The sequence below is a fragment of the Monodelphis domestica genome, chromosome 5 (genome assembly GCF_027887165.1).
Source record: "Monodelphis domestica isolate mMonDom1 chromosome 5, mMonDom1.pri, whole genome shotgun sequence".
NCBI classification, from domain to species: Eukaryota; Metazoa; Chordata; class Mammalia; order Didelphimorphia; family Didelphidae; genus Monodelphis; species Monodelphis domestica.
This window is the reverse complement of record NC_077231.1, coordinates 141,535,093-141,551,638: the sequence shown is the minus strand read 5'-3', so window position 1 is coordinate 141,551,638 and position 16,546 is coordinate 141,535,093. Positions and strand designations below refer to the sequence as shown.

Genomic DNA, 16,546 nt, shown 5'->3' with positions numbered 1-16,546 from the left:
CACCTTCTGGAGAGGTGAATACTCATTGAAAGGGTTCACAGTTTCTGAGGGTGTGAACTCTTAAAAGAATTCAACAGTTTCTGGCTGTTTGAGTTAGAAAAAAGGGTGGAGCTTTCCAAGTATCTTGCTGGCTTCTCACCTAGTACTAAGTAAGGTGTGAACTCACTAAGTGGTCTGTGAGCTCCTTCACCTTAAGCTTAACTTGATTCAGTGAAAAGGTAGACAAAGGAGAGTAAATCATGTCTTCACAATCTAGTGAGATACTTAAGTTAGTGTTAACCAAAGTTTAAACTCCAACTTGGCAAAGAGAATAAAGGATTCCCCTTTTCACAAGTATGAACTCAGAATAGACAAAGAGAACCAAGATTTTTTTTTCACAATCCCCAGTGTGATTCTTTGAGGGACTAGTCACTCTAATGAATCCTTTTACATAACTGTCTTGTATCTCTAAAGAACGTCTAGCTAAATGTGCATACAATATTCAATAGTTAGAGATGAGGGAAATAAAAAAGAGAGAGAGAGCACAAACCAATGTTTGCTAGGCGCATTGACAATAAGCCAATTAGGAGGGCAATCCCCTGTGGTATACAAGTTTATATTAAAAATAATTTTATTCAACCCCACAACGTTCAATCAGTTATACTCTAAAGTTTGTGCTGGATCTTTTGATGCTGTGGAGATTTTCTTTGGGCAGCATCATAGTGCCTTCCTCACACAATTCATCTTCTAGACTGAAAGAGTTATGAGCTCTCTTTCCTGAAATGTTTCTTTTCCAAAAAGATTTCTTTTAGCTTTATGTCAATTGTACAATAACTATGATAATTATATAATCCCCCCACCCCAGGAGGGTATTGACCAACATTCGGATCAACTTGGAATACATGGTTGAGTTATGGGATATAGTCAATCAGTTTCAATAGAAGCAGATCTCTTTACATGTGAGCAATGAATCCAAGAGTCCTTTTCTCTCCAACTTTTATAGCTGTTGGAATGATTAATAGTACTTGAAATGAATCTTTCAAGGAAAGCAAACTGCTTCAATACACTGGAAGCTCTTTATGTACACCTTGTCTCCTGGGTTTAGGTCATGAAGTGAAAAGTCTATAGGTCCTGCTTGGTACTACAGCTCCAGATTCATGGAGTTCACACAATTTGTTCTGCAATTCTTGTATGTATGTAGAAATGGAAGTATCTCCCCCTAATAATGCTGTATATGCAGGAGAAAAAGGTTTAGCTTGTATAGGAGGGTGTCCAAAAAGCATTTCAAATGGTGAGATGTATAGATCTCCTCTAGGCAAGATAAAATAAATGATAAAATAAAGCTAGGGGGAGAGCATCAGACCATTTCAGATATGTTTAAGTGCATAGTTTGACAATCATAATTTTGAGCACCCTGTTCATTCTTTCAACTTGGCCTGAGCTCGGGGGATGAGATGGCACATGGAATTTGGGAGTTATCCCCAAACAGGAATAAACCTGAGATAAAACGGAATCGGTAAAATGGTTTCCCCTTTCTGAATCAATAAGTGCAGGCAGGTAAGTGTGGGGAACCTAGCCCTAATATCAAGTCCCAAGTCAGGAAATGGACTTGAATGAATAAAAAAGAAATTCTAATTTAATAGTTATTATGGTAACAGGTGTAAACCTTAAAATTTCCCAGACCCTACTTTATAAGATTGGATTAAGACCATTCCCCATTTGGGCAGTGAACTCTACTTAAAGCAGGAATGTGAGAATTCTACTTTACCTACTTGGGTCTGCCCTAGGGGAAGATAAAGTTGTAAACTCTTTTCTGAACAATGAAAAGTACTTAAACCCATACTTTTCTTAAGCTAAGTACCTATAAAGGTCAAGCAACTTGTGAATTTACAAGGAACAAAGAACTGGAAAACTTACTCAGAGCTTTCCTGGTGTGAATTATTCAAAAATCCACACCTTCTTAGGTGTGGACTAAGAATGGGCGGTCCTTTAGAAACATCTACAGTGATTGGTAGATGTAAGGACTTAGGGGAGGTGACAGAGAAGATTTTGCCCTTAAAAATAAGAGCTCAGGGAAGTGCTGGGAAGTCATTCTGAAACATTCAGATTGGAGAGACTCATTCTGAGGAGACTGATTCTGAAACATTCAGATGGAGGAGGGAGCTGGTGAAAGCAGCTGAGATGCTGTTGGCCTGGTGTCATTAGAAATCCTTACTTAGACAGATCTTATGGTGAGTTATAAAAAACTGACTGATTTCTCTTTTAAGACTCAGGTCTAGGCCATATTGGCTTGAGGTCCTTCATACTTTTTCCTTTCTTACTCTCTCTCTCTTTCTTTGATTACTCATTGATTGTATTGTTAATTAAAATCTCTACAAAACCCAACTGACTTGGGTATTTGAATAATAGGGAATATTTCCCTGGCGACCACCTTATATTTGATTTTAAACCCAAGACACTGTAGTGAAACATATTTCTGCGGTCAAATTTACTCACCCTCTCTTATATCTATCACAATTTATATCTTCCACTATTTTAATCACTACAGTTTAAGGCCTCAACCATTTTAAATCTCACACAGGGATGCCAAGACATAAACCTCTCACCAAAAAAGAATGACATAAAATATCTATAAGCAAAGCCTCTGAAAACAATACTGCTTGAGCACAAATTCAAATATGATTCGCAGAAGAGATTGAGCAAGTCTTAATATGTTATTATGAACAAAATGAGAATTCTTAAGGAAAAAATGGGGAAAGAAATGAGAACTATCAAAGAAAGGATTTGAAAGAGCTTTTGTCAAAGGAGATACAAAACTTTGCCAAAATAAACTCCCTGAAAATCAGAATGGACCTAGGACCTACAAGAGGCCAATAAATCACTGAGACAAGAAATATTGACACAAAGTCAACAATTAGAAGGGAAAAAAAAGAAAATGTAAAGTTACTCACAGCAAAAAATGACCTGAAAAATGGATTGAGGATGGATAAGAATCATAGAACTATCTGAAAGCAATCAAAGAAAAGTCTGGATGAGATTTTTTCAAGAAATAATAAAATGCCAATGGGAGGGAGAGAAAATTATCTTTGTTTCTAATGAATAATGTTTGAAAATGACCAAATAAAATAATGTTTAAAAGGAAAAAAAAGAAATAATAAAAGGAGGTCTGGACAAGATGGTGGCTTAGAGGTAGCAAAGATTCAGACCTCTGTAAACCCTTCCTCACCGATCAAAAACACAGCACTTACAGGGGATCAATTCTAACATCAGGACAGAGCTAGGGAACATTCTTCCTGGACCCAAATTTAAAGGTACACTCCCATAAAAGGCTGAACTCTAGAACACACAGATTTAAGGGGAAGGAAGAAGGAAGGTCCCAGGACCCCTCCCCCACCTACAGCTCTGAGACTCCAGCAGTGGCTGGAATCACTGGGAGGCCAAGGGTGTTAGTCCAAAGGGAGAACCTTACCCGCAAAGCTGTGACAGGCTCAGGGCTTAGAACACAGGCGACATAGAGGCAACTGGAGGAGAAGCACAGAGCAGGCAGCCCAGACACATCCAAAATGTTCCATCTTGCCCACACCCCCTTCTGGAGGTTCTGGCCTCAGGGCACAGCTACCTTTGCAGTTCAACTCCTCCATCCTGGACAAATCTCATTATAAGGGCAGATAAGACACTGTCAGAGGACAGAGAAGCTCAAGCTCCAACGCCCCTTCAGTAAAGACTTATCTGAAAACTTTGCTGACTGAGCTCCAAGAAGAAAAGGCAGCAATAAACTACAGGCAACAACCTTGACCACATGGCAGGCCCAGCTTCTTCTCAGCTTCTGTTGTCAGTTAGGGAAGATGAGACTACCTGATCAAACAGCAAAACAAAGAAGAGGCCCCTCAGAACACAACAGGCCAAACTCACAGATCCAGCACAAAACGAGAGGAGCAAGACTACAGGCAACTACAGGGGTGAAAGAAGGGGAAAATATGAGTAAACAACAGGAAAACAAAAAAGAAATTACAATCGACAGCTTCGATCCAGGCAATGAACAAAAAGCAAATGAAACTGAGGAGGATCAAGGACCACCAAACAAAAACACAGAAACTCCAGCAAATTGGACACAGACTTTGGAAGAACTCAAAATACAATTCAAAAAACAATTAAGAGAGGTTGAAGACAACTGGAAACAAAAAACGTCTTGAAAGTGAAAATTAATCAGCTTGAAAATGAGACAAAGGAGAAGAAAGATGAGGCGAAGAAAATGAAAGATGAGGCAAAGAAGATGAAAGATGAACACCAAAGAAAATCAGACCAAAAGGAGGAGGATGACCAAAAAGCCAGGGATGTAATTCAGTCTTTAGAAACTAGAATACAACAAATAGAAGCAAGTGACTTCACAAGGCAAGAGGAAACTATAAAACAACATCAAAAGAATGAAAAAAATTGAGGAAAATATGAAACACCTCATCCACAAAACAGAAGATTTAGTAAACAAGTCTAGGAGAGACAACTTTAAGAATCATTGGTCTACCGGGAGCTCATGACAAAAGAAAAGGGCTAGACATCATTCTACAAGAAATTATCCAAGAAAATTGCCCCAACATTCTAGAGCAAGAGGGAAGAGTAGAGATTGAGAGAATCCACAGATCATCTCCTGTACTTAATCCCCAACTGACAACACCCAGGAATTATAGCCAAATTCAAGAACCAGACCAAGGAAAAACTATTACAAGCTACTAAGAAGAAGTTATTCAGATACTATGGAACTACAGTGAGGATAACACAGGATCTGGCTGCATCTACACTAAAGGACTGAAAGGCATGGAATATGATATTCCAGAAAGTGAGGGAACTAGGTCTATAACCAAGAATCAACTACCCAGCAAAACTGACTATATTCTTGAAGGGGAAAGTATAGCCATTTAATAAAATAGAAGACTTCCAAACATTCATAAAGAAAAGACCAGACCTGAACAGAAAATCTGATGCCCAAACAAAGAACTTATGAGAATCATCAAAAGATAATTAAGAAAGGGGAAAAAACAAAATAACAACAACTTTTTTAAGGGACCCAATAAGTTATAATGATGTGTATCCCCACAAGAAAAGAGTAACTACTAAAAAAAGTTGTTATTATCACCTGGATAGCTAGAAGAGGGAACATTGACAAACTGTAAAAGATGAAATGCTAAGACATAAATGTGTATACAGATATATGTATGCATAAATACATATTTATATAATGATAAATACATATGAGATTTATATTTTAAAAAGCTAGAGTTAAAAAAGAGATTAATACTAAGAGAAATGGGAAAAGAAACAAAATGGGGTAAATTTATATGTCATAAAAAAGTGCATGGAAGAGTGAGGGAAAACAATACACTAGAAAGGTAAAGAGGTTGGAAATAGGAAATATTTAATTCTTCTGTGCATTGAAATTGACTCAAAGAGGGAATAGCAATCAAATTTATTGAGGCAGACAATCAATTTGTGCCCTATAGAGAAGCAGAACAGTAACAAATGGACTGGTGGGGAGGGAAGCAATACAAGGTATGGAGAGGGTGGGGGGTAGTTTAAAAAGACTGTAAAGGAAATAAGAGGGGATTAAAAAAAGGGGGTAGAAAGGGAAGAAAAATAAGTGTGGGAATTAGGGGGACTGATTAAAAACAAACACTGGTGTAGAAGGAAATACGAAAAGAAGAAAGGGCAAGGCTAGGAGTGGAAATCAAAATGTTGGGAAATACACAGCTGGTAATCATAACTCTGAATGCAAATGGAATGAACTCACCTATAAAATGAAAGCAAATAGCAGAGTGGATTAGAATCCAAAACCCTACCATATGTTGTCTATAAGAAACACACATAAGGAAGGTAGATACCCATAGGGTAAAGGTAAGTGGATGGAGCAGAATCTATTGGGCATCAACTGAGAAAAAGAAGGAGGGCGTCACAATCATGATATTTGACAAAGCAAAAGTAAAAATAGATCTACTCAAGAAAGATAGGGAACGCAACTAAATCCTGATAAAAGGCAGTATAGACAATGAGGAAATATCAGTAATCAACATGTATGTACCAAATGGCATAGCGTTCACATTTCTAAATGAGAAATTAGTGGAAATCAAGGATGAAATAGATAGAAAATCTATTCTAGTGGGAGACCTGAACTTTCCTCAATTAGAACTAGATAAATCAAACCAAAAAATAAATAAGAAAGAGGTAAGCGCAGTGAATGAAATCTTAGAAAAATTAGAGTTAGTAGATATGTGGAGAAAAATAAATAGGGACAAAAAGGAATACACCTTTTCAAGCAGCACACGGTACATTCACAAAGACTGACCATGTACTAGGGCATAAAAACATTGCAAACAAGAACAAAAGAGCAGAAATAATAAATGAAATCTTCTCATATCACAATGCAATGAAAATAATAATTATTGAGGTACATGAAGAGGCAAATCAAAAGCTAATTGGAAATTAAATATTCTCCTAAATCAGTTAATAAAAGAACAAATCATAGAAGCAATTAATAATTTCATTGAAGAAAATGACAATTAAAAGACATCCTTTCAAAACCTATGGGGTGCAGCCAAAGCAGTACTTAGGGGGAAATGTATATGCTTGAATTCATTTATTAACAAATTAGGGAGGGCAGAGGTCAATGAATTGGGAATGCAAATTAAAAAACTAGAAAGTGAAGAAATTAAAAATCCTGACATGAGGACTAAGTTGGAGATCCTAAAAATTAAAGGAGAAATTAATAAAATTAAAAGTCAAAGAACTATTGATTTAATAAATAAGACTAGAAGCTGGTACTTTGAAAAAACAAGTAAAATACACAAAGTGTTGGTCGATCTAATTAACAAAAGGAAAGAAGAAAACCAAATTCACAGTATCAAAGATGAAAAGGGAGACCCCATCTATAATGAAAAGGAAATTAAGGCAATCATTAATAACTATTATGCACAATTATATGGCAATAAATATGACAACCTAGGTGATATGGATGAATATTTACAAAAATATAAATTGCCTAGATTAACAGAAAAAGAACTAGAATACCTAAATAACCCCATATCAGAAAAAGAAATTTAATAAGCTATCAAAGAATTTCATAAGAAAAATTCCCCAGGACCAAATGTATTCACAAATGAATTCTATCAAAAGAATTCTATCAATTCAAAGAACAACTAATCCCAATATTATACAAACTATTTGACAGAATAAGCAAAGAAAGAGTTCTACCAAATTCCTTTTATGATACAAATATGGTATGATTCCAAAGCCAGACAGGTCAAAAACAGAAATAAAACTACAGACCAATCTCCTTAATGAACATAGATGCAAAAATCTTAAATAGAACACTAGCAAAAAGATTCCAGCAAGTGATCACAAGGATTACTCATTATGATCAAGTGGGATTTATACCAGGAATGCAAGGATGGTACAATATTGGGAAAACCATCCAAATAATTGACCATATTAACAAGCAAATCAACAAAAATCACATGATCATCACAATAGATGCAGAAAAAGCCTTTGAAAAAAATACAACACCCATTCCTATTGAAAACATTAGAAAGCATAGGAATAGAAGGGCCTTTCCTAAGAATAGTAAACATTATTTATCTAAAATCATCAGCAAACATCATTTGCAATGGGGATAAACTAGAAGCCTTCCCAATAAGATCAGAAGTGAAACAAGGATGCCCATTATCACCTTTGTTATTTAACATGGTACTAAAAATCTAGCAGTAGCAATTAGAGAAGAAAAAAAATTTAAGGTTTTAAAACAGGCAATGAGGAGACCAAACTATTACTCTTTGCAGATGATATGATGGTTTACTTAAATAATCCCAGAGAATCAACAAAAGTTAATAGAAATAATTAACAACTTTCACAAAGTTTCAGGATACAAAACAAACCCACATAAGTCATCGGCATTTATATATATATATATCCAAAACATCTCAGCAGCAAGAATTAGAAAGAGAAATTCCATTTAAAATCACTCTAGATAATATAAAATACTTAAGAATCTATCTGCCAAGAAAAACACAGGAACTATATGAACACAACTACAAAACTCTTCACACAATTAAAACTAGATCTAAACAACTGGAAAAACATCGATTGCTCATGGGTAGGACGAACTAAAATAATAAAAATTACAATCCTGCCCAAACTTATTTACTTATTTAGTGCCATTCCCATTAAACTACCAAAAAACTTTTCTGAATTAGGAAAAAAACATAACAAAGTTCATTTGGAAGGACAAAAGATCAAGGATATCCAGGGAAATAGTGAAAAAAAATGCAAAGGAAAGTGGCCTTGCAGTTCCAGATCTCAAACTACACTATTAAAGCAGTGGTCATCAAAACAATATGGTACTGGCTAAGAGACAGAAAGGAAGATGAGTGGAATAGACTTGGAGTAAGTGACCTCAGCAAGACAATCTATGATCAGCCCAAAGATCCCAGTTTTGGGGACCAAAATCAACTATTTGATAAAAACTGCTGGGAAAATTGTAAGACAGTATGGGAGAGATTAGGTTTGGATCAACATCTTATACCCTATACCAAGATAAACACAGAATGGGTGAATGACTTGAATATAAAGAAGGAAACCAGGGGCAGCTGGGTAGCTCAGTGGATTGAGAGCCAGGCCTAGAGATGGGAGGTCCTAGGTTCAAATCTGACCTCAGACACTTCCTAGCTGTGTGACCCTGGGCAAGTCACTTCACCCCCATTGCCTAGCCCTTACCACTCTTCTGCCTTGGAGCCAATACACAGTATTGACTCCAAGACGGAAGGTAAGGGTTTAAAAATAAAATAAAAAAAGAAGTAAAAAAGAAGGAAACTGTAAGTAAATTAGGAGAACACAATAGTATATTTGTCAGATCTTTGGGAAAAATAAAGATCTTAAGACCAAGCAAGAGTTAGAAAAAAAAAATCACAAAATGTAAAATAAATTATTTTCATTACATTATTAAAAAGTTTTTGTACAAATAAAACCAATGCAACCAAAATTAGAAGGGAAACAACAAATTGGGGGAAAATCTTCATGACAAAAATGTCTGACAAGTCTAATTATTCAAATTTATAAAGAGCTAAATCATTTGTACAAAAAAATCAAGCCATTCTCCAATTGATAAATGCACAAGGGACATGAACAGGCAATTTTCAGATAAATAAATCAAAACTATTAATAAGCACATGAAAAAGTGTTCTAAATTTCTTATAATCAGAGAAATGCAAATCAAAACAACTCTGAGGTATCACCTCACACCTAGAAGATTGGCTAACATGACAGTAATGGAAAGTAATGAATGCTGGAGGGGATGTGGCAAAATTGGGACATTAATGCATTGCTAGTAGAATTGTGAGTTGAGTCAACCATTCTGGAGGGCAATTTGGAACTATGCCCAAAGGACACTAATAGACTGCCCTTTGATCCAGTCATAGCATTGTTGGGTTTATGCCCCAAAGAGATAATAAGGAAAAAGACTTGTACAAGAATATTCATAGCTGCGCTCTTTGTGGTAGCAAAAATCTGGAAAATGAGGGGATGCCCTCCAATTGGGGAAAGGCTGAACAAATTGTGGTATATGTTGGTGATGGAATACTATTGTGCTCAAAGGATAATAAAGTGGAGGAATTCCATGGGAACTGGAATGACCTCCAGGAATTGATGCAGAGTGAGAGGGGCAGAACCAGGAGAACATTGCACACAGAGACTGATACACTGTGGTTCAACAGAATGTAATGGACTTCTCCATTAGTGGCAATGCAGTGATCCTGAACAACTCAGAGGGATTTATGAGAAAGAACATTATCCACATTCAGAGGAAAAACTGTGGGAGCAGAAACAAAGAAGAAAAGCAACTGCTTGACTACATGGGTCAAGGGGGGTATGACTGATCATTCTAGTGCAAACATCAACAACATGAAAATAGGTTTTGACCAAGGACACCTGTAAAACCCAGTGGAAATGCACGTCGGTTACAGGAAGGGGTAGGGGGAGGGAAGGGAAAGAATATGACTCTTGTAACCAAGGCATAATGTTCTAAATTGACTAATTAAATAAAATTTTCCAAAAAAAATTTTTTTTAGTAGAATTACTCAGACACTCAAAAAATTAAATAAATAAATGAGTAAATGAATGAATGAATGAATGAACGAATAAATGAATGAATGAAAAAGAAATAATAAAAGGAAACTGCTCAGATATCTTAAAACCAGGGGGCAAAGTGAAAACACAATCCAACTGATACCTCCTGAAAGAATGAAATGTAATTAAAACTTGATAACCAAATTCCAGAGTTTCCACATCAAGAAAAAAAAATACTAAAAGCAGTCAGAAAAAAAAGAATTGAAAGAATTCATATACCAAGGAATCACATATAATTTAGCAGATAATACTAAAAAGAGTGGAGAGCTGGGAATACAATATTATAAAAGACTTACAGTCAATAATAATTTATCCACAAAAACTGAGTATAATTCTAAAAGAATAAAGACCTAAACAAGGAAAAACTACTTACATTCAAATATAGGGAGATGATACATTGTCCTTATTAACTCTATTATCATTAGGGGCCACCAAGGGAGTCTAATTAGAAAAGACATGGGAGGGCTTTTGTTATATCTTTTTGATCTTAAGAGATGAATGAAAAGAGTGAAGAGGGGGAATAAACTAGAAAGTGAGAAGGGAGATGGGGAAGGAAAAGGAAGTTTAGGGACAATTAATTCATGTAATCAAGATGCATAAGTAGACATCTATACAAACAAAGTGGCTGACATTTCCCTCACTCTCATCTGTACTGGTCAAAGGAAAGAATACATAACCTAAAAACCCAAACACACAAACTTGAATGCAGAAATACATTTCACTCAACAAGGAAATAGGAAGACAAGGAAAGAGGCACACTAACACTAACAGGAAGCACACTGAGGGAGAGATTAGTTCTAACAAAACTATGTATAAAAATATTTATTGATCTTTTCAAGGTGACAAGAATAAAAATCTGAAGGAGTGCCCATAAATTAGAGAATGGCATATGAAGGAATTCTTTTGAGCTATAAGAAATAATGAAGGGAAGAGTTTCAGAGAAACTCGGAAAGACTTGGATGAACTGAAGCAGAATGAAGTAAGCAACACCAAAAGAATAATTAATACAATGATGACAATATACTAAAGACCAATAACTGAAAAAGTTAGGAATACTAGTAGACATAATGTTCAGCCTCAATTATAGAAGACTAATGATAAAATGTGCTACCCATCTTATAAAGAAATGAAAGATTCAAAGTGCTAAATTAGAAATATTTTTAGACAAGGCTAGTAGAGAAATTTATTTTTGTTTGACTATACACATTTGTAACAAAGGTTTAGTTTTGTTCCTAATTGGGAGAAGGGAGAAAAGCCGAGTGGGAAGGTAAATTTTTTGCTCCCTGAAAAAAGTAAAACAATTTTTTTTAAGAGAGAAGGAAACACAGAGGATAACAGAGGGAAATTCTGTAGAGGAAATAGATAAGCAAAGCACTGCTAGCACTACAACATTAAATTTATCTATCTATACAAGAGATATAGAGATATATATGTGTGAATATGTATTTGTATATACACATATATGCATATATACACATATCTGTAAGTATATATAACATATTAATATATTTTGTAATGTAAACCAAAAATATGAATATATTTTAAGTGCATATAATACATTAATATTTTCTATACAAGCATTACTTCTTGTCCTTTAACTTGGAAATGACCACATTTGCTGGTTTTCCAAGTTCATAATTTTCTGATTTTTTTATGATTATAAAGGTTAACAATTTTCCATTTAAAATGTCCACTAATAGCACTATCAAGGATTTTTAGATTGGACTAAATACATGGTATCCCTTATATAATAAACTACAAAATGGTATATATCTAGTTGCCACCTCCAAAACTCTAAGTCAGAAAATACACCAATTTAAATAGTTATCACCTACACAACTCTTGAAATATGATAGAAAAATGTTAACAGCCTCCTACAAACTACCATCAAACTTTTCTCCCACTAAGATGGGAATTTTGTATCTGATTTAGTTCCACATGTCTCATTTGTAATATGCCTCCTTTTAAATATAGTTTATTGCAATAACTCTTAGTAGAATCCATTATCAACAACTATATCAACACTGATAATAATGATTCACCATTCCCAACTATATCTTAGGGATTAGGGATTCTGGAGCTATTCTTACTCTAGTTCTGAAAGTAAACCACCTATGAGAAAGGAAAGCTGAAAAAATTTAAACACAAACCTAATCCATGCAATTATCTGGTCTTTCATAAAATTCTATACAATTGAAAGAGAGATTCTAGGACAAAGACAACTTCAGACCCTTCGAACATTACATTAAATTCATTTATTACTAAAAGCAAACCCAATGAAATTTGTTTAAAAAAAAAACCTTAGTAAGCTTCTAATATTCATTGAGCATGTAAAGATTTTAATTTTCAAACTGTAACAAGTATGAGGGTTAATAGGAGTGCTTTTAAGTCCTTATATGGACTAGTAGAGAGGGAAAGCCATCTCTTCATAAGTACTTCATCTTCATCTCCAACTAGGACCATGTCTTTTGATAATCTCTTATGTTATGTAAGTGAAGGAAATTAAATACTATCAACAAAATTCAAGCTGAAAAAGTAACTATGAACTGCTTATCAGTTAAGTATAAATTGCTGATTTCAAAAGAAAAAAGTTTTTTAAAAAATGAAATAGAATTCATCACCATCAATTCCCAAGTAACCATATATGTCACTGGTACATTAATCTAATGGCTTCCATATAACTGCATGCATTTAACATGAACAAAATGATTTTTTTTTCCTTCTGGCAGATTGTTCTGATTGTTTTCACAAAACTTTCTTATAATTTTAAAACTCTCTGTGCATTTTGAAAGAGTGAAGATCTCTAATCAACACAATGAACCACAATTCCAAGACTTATAATGAAACATAATATTTTCCTCAAGAAAGAGTGGATTGAAGAATGTTTTCTTTTCTTTTCTTTTCTTTTTTGAAATGGCTAATGCAGGAATTAGCTTTATATAACCTATTTGTAATAGGTTTTGTTTTTCTTGCCTTCTCAGTGGGTGAGTTGGAGGAGGGAAGCAGGGAAGGAGAGAATTCAGAACTGAAAATAAAATAAAAGTTGAATTTTGTTTTTAATTCTGTGCTCATACAAAAAACACTCCATCTACCAACCAACATATATAAGAATCTTGAATAATTGTGTTTAACAAACTAGATAAAAGTTGTAAAAAAAAAAAAGTTCTTTTTCTCCCCAGAAGTCTCTCTTCCTCAACTGTCACTCAACTTCTTTTGGTGCTGATCTCAAAATTCCAAATCTCTCTGCCTCCATCCTAACAAAGTAATGGGGTTTAATTTATACTACTACAAATGAAGGGAAAGAAGAGCTTTTGTTCATCTTTATGTTTCATTTTCTAGTCAGAATATTATATAGCTCATCCTTACATGATAAATTTATTATAAAGGATATTTTTCTCTGACTATATTCTATTCTTCCTCAACCACTGAAATTAAAAAAAAGATGCCTCATTTGGAAAAACTTTGGTAACAGAAATGGCAATAACCAGTCTGCATTTAGTGCTGGGTATCTGGATACTGGCATGATTAATAACATTAAAATATGAAATCTACATTCTAAAATTTGCTCTTCAACAAAGCACTGGAAGACCATTATATATTAAGAAGTTATGATATACTCTAAATATTTTAAGCTTGTAAAAAAAAAGCCTATAGAGCAAAGACCAAAAAATTACATACCTTCCTGAGAAGAGACAATGGGTGGCATATAATCTGGAATATATTCTTTCCTTTCCTCTGCATCTTTACTCCCAGGTGGAGGAAACTGAAGTACATTGTTCTTGCTGACAGGAAATGAAGGAATTTGATGTGGAAAAGTGACAGGTTCAATATTGTGAATATAATCTTCTAATTCATGAAGATTAACCCCCATAAGTTGGAAGGCTTCACTAACATCATCCAAAATTGGATCTGTCCGGCCATCTGAAAAAAAATCAAAGTCAGATCAAATGCACTGACACGCTTCTGAAGTATTAAGTATGCAGATTAGAATCACACAAACTAAGAGCACTGGAAAGTGAATCAGTAGCCCTATGTTCAAGACTAACTTCACTACTCATTATCTATATGACTCACATATGGATGACATACAAACTTGTGAAGTGGTCTTTATTTTTGTAATCTTCCCTCTTCAGACTACCATGTATTACAATTATTTGTGTACATGTTCTATCCCTCTTGTAGAATGGAAGCTCTTTGAGTACAAGATCTGTTTCATTTTTTTGTCCTAGTGTCCTCAGTGACTAATACAACAAGCTTTGCATACAGCTATGAGAATACAAAATACATAGTATATTGACTATAAACATGCTCTAATTATTTAATGTATTAGAACCTTTGTTTTCATTTTTTGACACATTTAAGTTGTATATAAACCTAGCAATAACATCTCTGCATCAAAAAAATATGGACATTTCAGATAATTTCCAAACAAATTGTTTCCCAGAAAAGTTAGACCAATTCACCAGTCCTCTGACAGTCTGTTATGTTAGTACCCCATCTACCCTCAGTTTCACCAATGCTAACTAATTCCACCTTTTTCATTACTGTCTATTAACTCTGTTGAAGGTTGTCTTAATGTGCATGTCTTCATTATTATTCATGTGGAACAATCTATCATGTCATTAATAATTTGCAATCTTCTTTTGAGAATTGTTTGTTCATGTCCATTGGGAATGGTTCATAGTCATATTTTTATTAATTCTCTATGTTCAAATGGAATCATAAAGAGCTGAAAACAATTGAAATGACTGAATAACAACAAATTAATTCTCTATATAGCTTTGATATTAATCCCTTGCCAGGATTTTGGCTGGGGGTGTCAAGTCAAAATAGTGGAGAGGAAACATTTTTTACCTAGCTCACCCAGCACACCTCTAGGACAACCTAGAAAACATGCCACACCCAAATTCTGACTGTGAAAGACAATTAAAAATATATATATAGTGAGTCATTTTTCCAGGGCAGCTTAGGAAAACAGAGAGGTCTGCAGACACTGGAATGGAGCCTGACCAGGAAAATAGCATAGCAGCAGTGTGGACAGGGAATATTCTGGAACCCAGGGATGGAAAAGAAGTAGAGATCTCAAAGGAGCCCTAAATTATCACTGAAAACAAGAATGGGTACCATCTAGAAGTTCTTTCACTTATTAATCAGTTCAAGGTCACAATTCCAGGGTAAAGAGAAGTGATCCTAAGGAAGTATGTGGGAGCCTAGGTATATACTGAGCAAAGACTAAGTTCCAGAAACTTAGTTGTGTGGTTCTGTGCCCAATGGCTTAATAGGCAACTAAGTTATAATCTGTAGTCCAACACATAAATCTGCAATATAATTACTAGGGCAAAAGATGAAGACCAAAGGGGAACCAACAGTTCAATTTGCTCTGAATCTATAAGACCTCCAAGCAGGCTAATAGTGAAAGTCTAGCAGCAGTCTATGGAAAGTTAACCACACACAAATCAAAAGACCCAAATTAAATCAGGAACTTGCCAAGCTCAGACCAGGAGAGCAGTGAACAGATTTCTCCCTAGATGCTGTAAGCACGAAAAACTTGCAGATCCTCCAGGCTGAACTGTGAAAGTAATAGGCATAAAAGAGAAGCTCAAACCAGTCATCCCCCACCCCAGAAGTAAGCAACGCCCAACTAATCTGAAGTTCAAAGTCAAGGGTTAAGTAGAAAGAATGAGCATAAAGAGCTACTATGGTGATGGGGAAGTTCAAGACAAAAAAACAAAAGAACATATTAAAAATAAACTGGAATGATATTCCAGAAGGCAAAAGATCTAGAGTTACAACTGAGAATAACCTACCCTTAGGAGTCAGTGAAACAATTGTCAAAAGAAAAACAACCCCCCCCCCCAATCCCAAATGAAAAGCAAAAATTAAATTCTGTATAAAAACAGTAAAGTGGCTCAGTAGATAGAGGGCCAGGCCTGAAGAGAGGAAGTCCTGAGTTCAAATGCTAGCCAAGTGACCCTAGGCAAGTTACTTAACTCCCATGGCCTAGCCCTTAACACTCTACAACCTAAGAACCAACAATTCTAAAACAAAAGGTAAGGATTATTAAAAAAAAAAAAACCTAAGTAGACTACTAAAAAGGGAAAATGAAATAGAGGATTCTGAAACATTCCTGATGAAAAGCCCAGAGCTGAATAGAAAATCTGACATTCAAACACAGAACTCAAGAGAATAAAAAAAGATAAACAAGAGTGAGAATTCATAAGAGAACAAATGAGGTTAAAGTGTTTTCATTCTTATATGGGGGAAATGATACATTTAACTCTCAGAATATTAATATAACCAGCCATCTGAGAGGAGGTTTAATTACACAGTAAGCATAGGTATGATTCTGTTGTGTTTACAAAGGAAGAATGGAAGAGTGGGCAAAAGGAATACAGTGAGAAAA

At 34.9% G+C, this 16,546-nt stretch overlaps 1 protein-coding gene across 2 annotated transcripts in view; it reads right to left on the bottom strand.

The window, feature by feature from the left end:
- TAF3 (TATA-box binding protein associated factor 3) overlaps window positions 1-16,546 on the bottom strand; it is a 284,338-nt gene that overhangs the window by 244,590 nt on the left and 23,202 nt on the right. The window contains exon 2 of one of the 2 annotated variants that reach the window (XM_001363125.4): window positions 13,822-14,064. The exons of the other annotated variant lie outside the window; for it this stretch is intronic. Within the exon in view, the coding sequence (XP_001363162.1) occupies window positions 13,822-14,064 (243 nt within the window). The remainder of the gene's footprint in view (window positions 1-13,821; window positions 14,065-16,546) is intronic. 2 annotated transcript variants of the gene reach the window in all.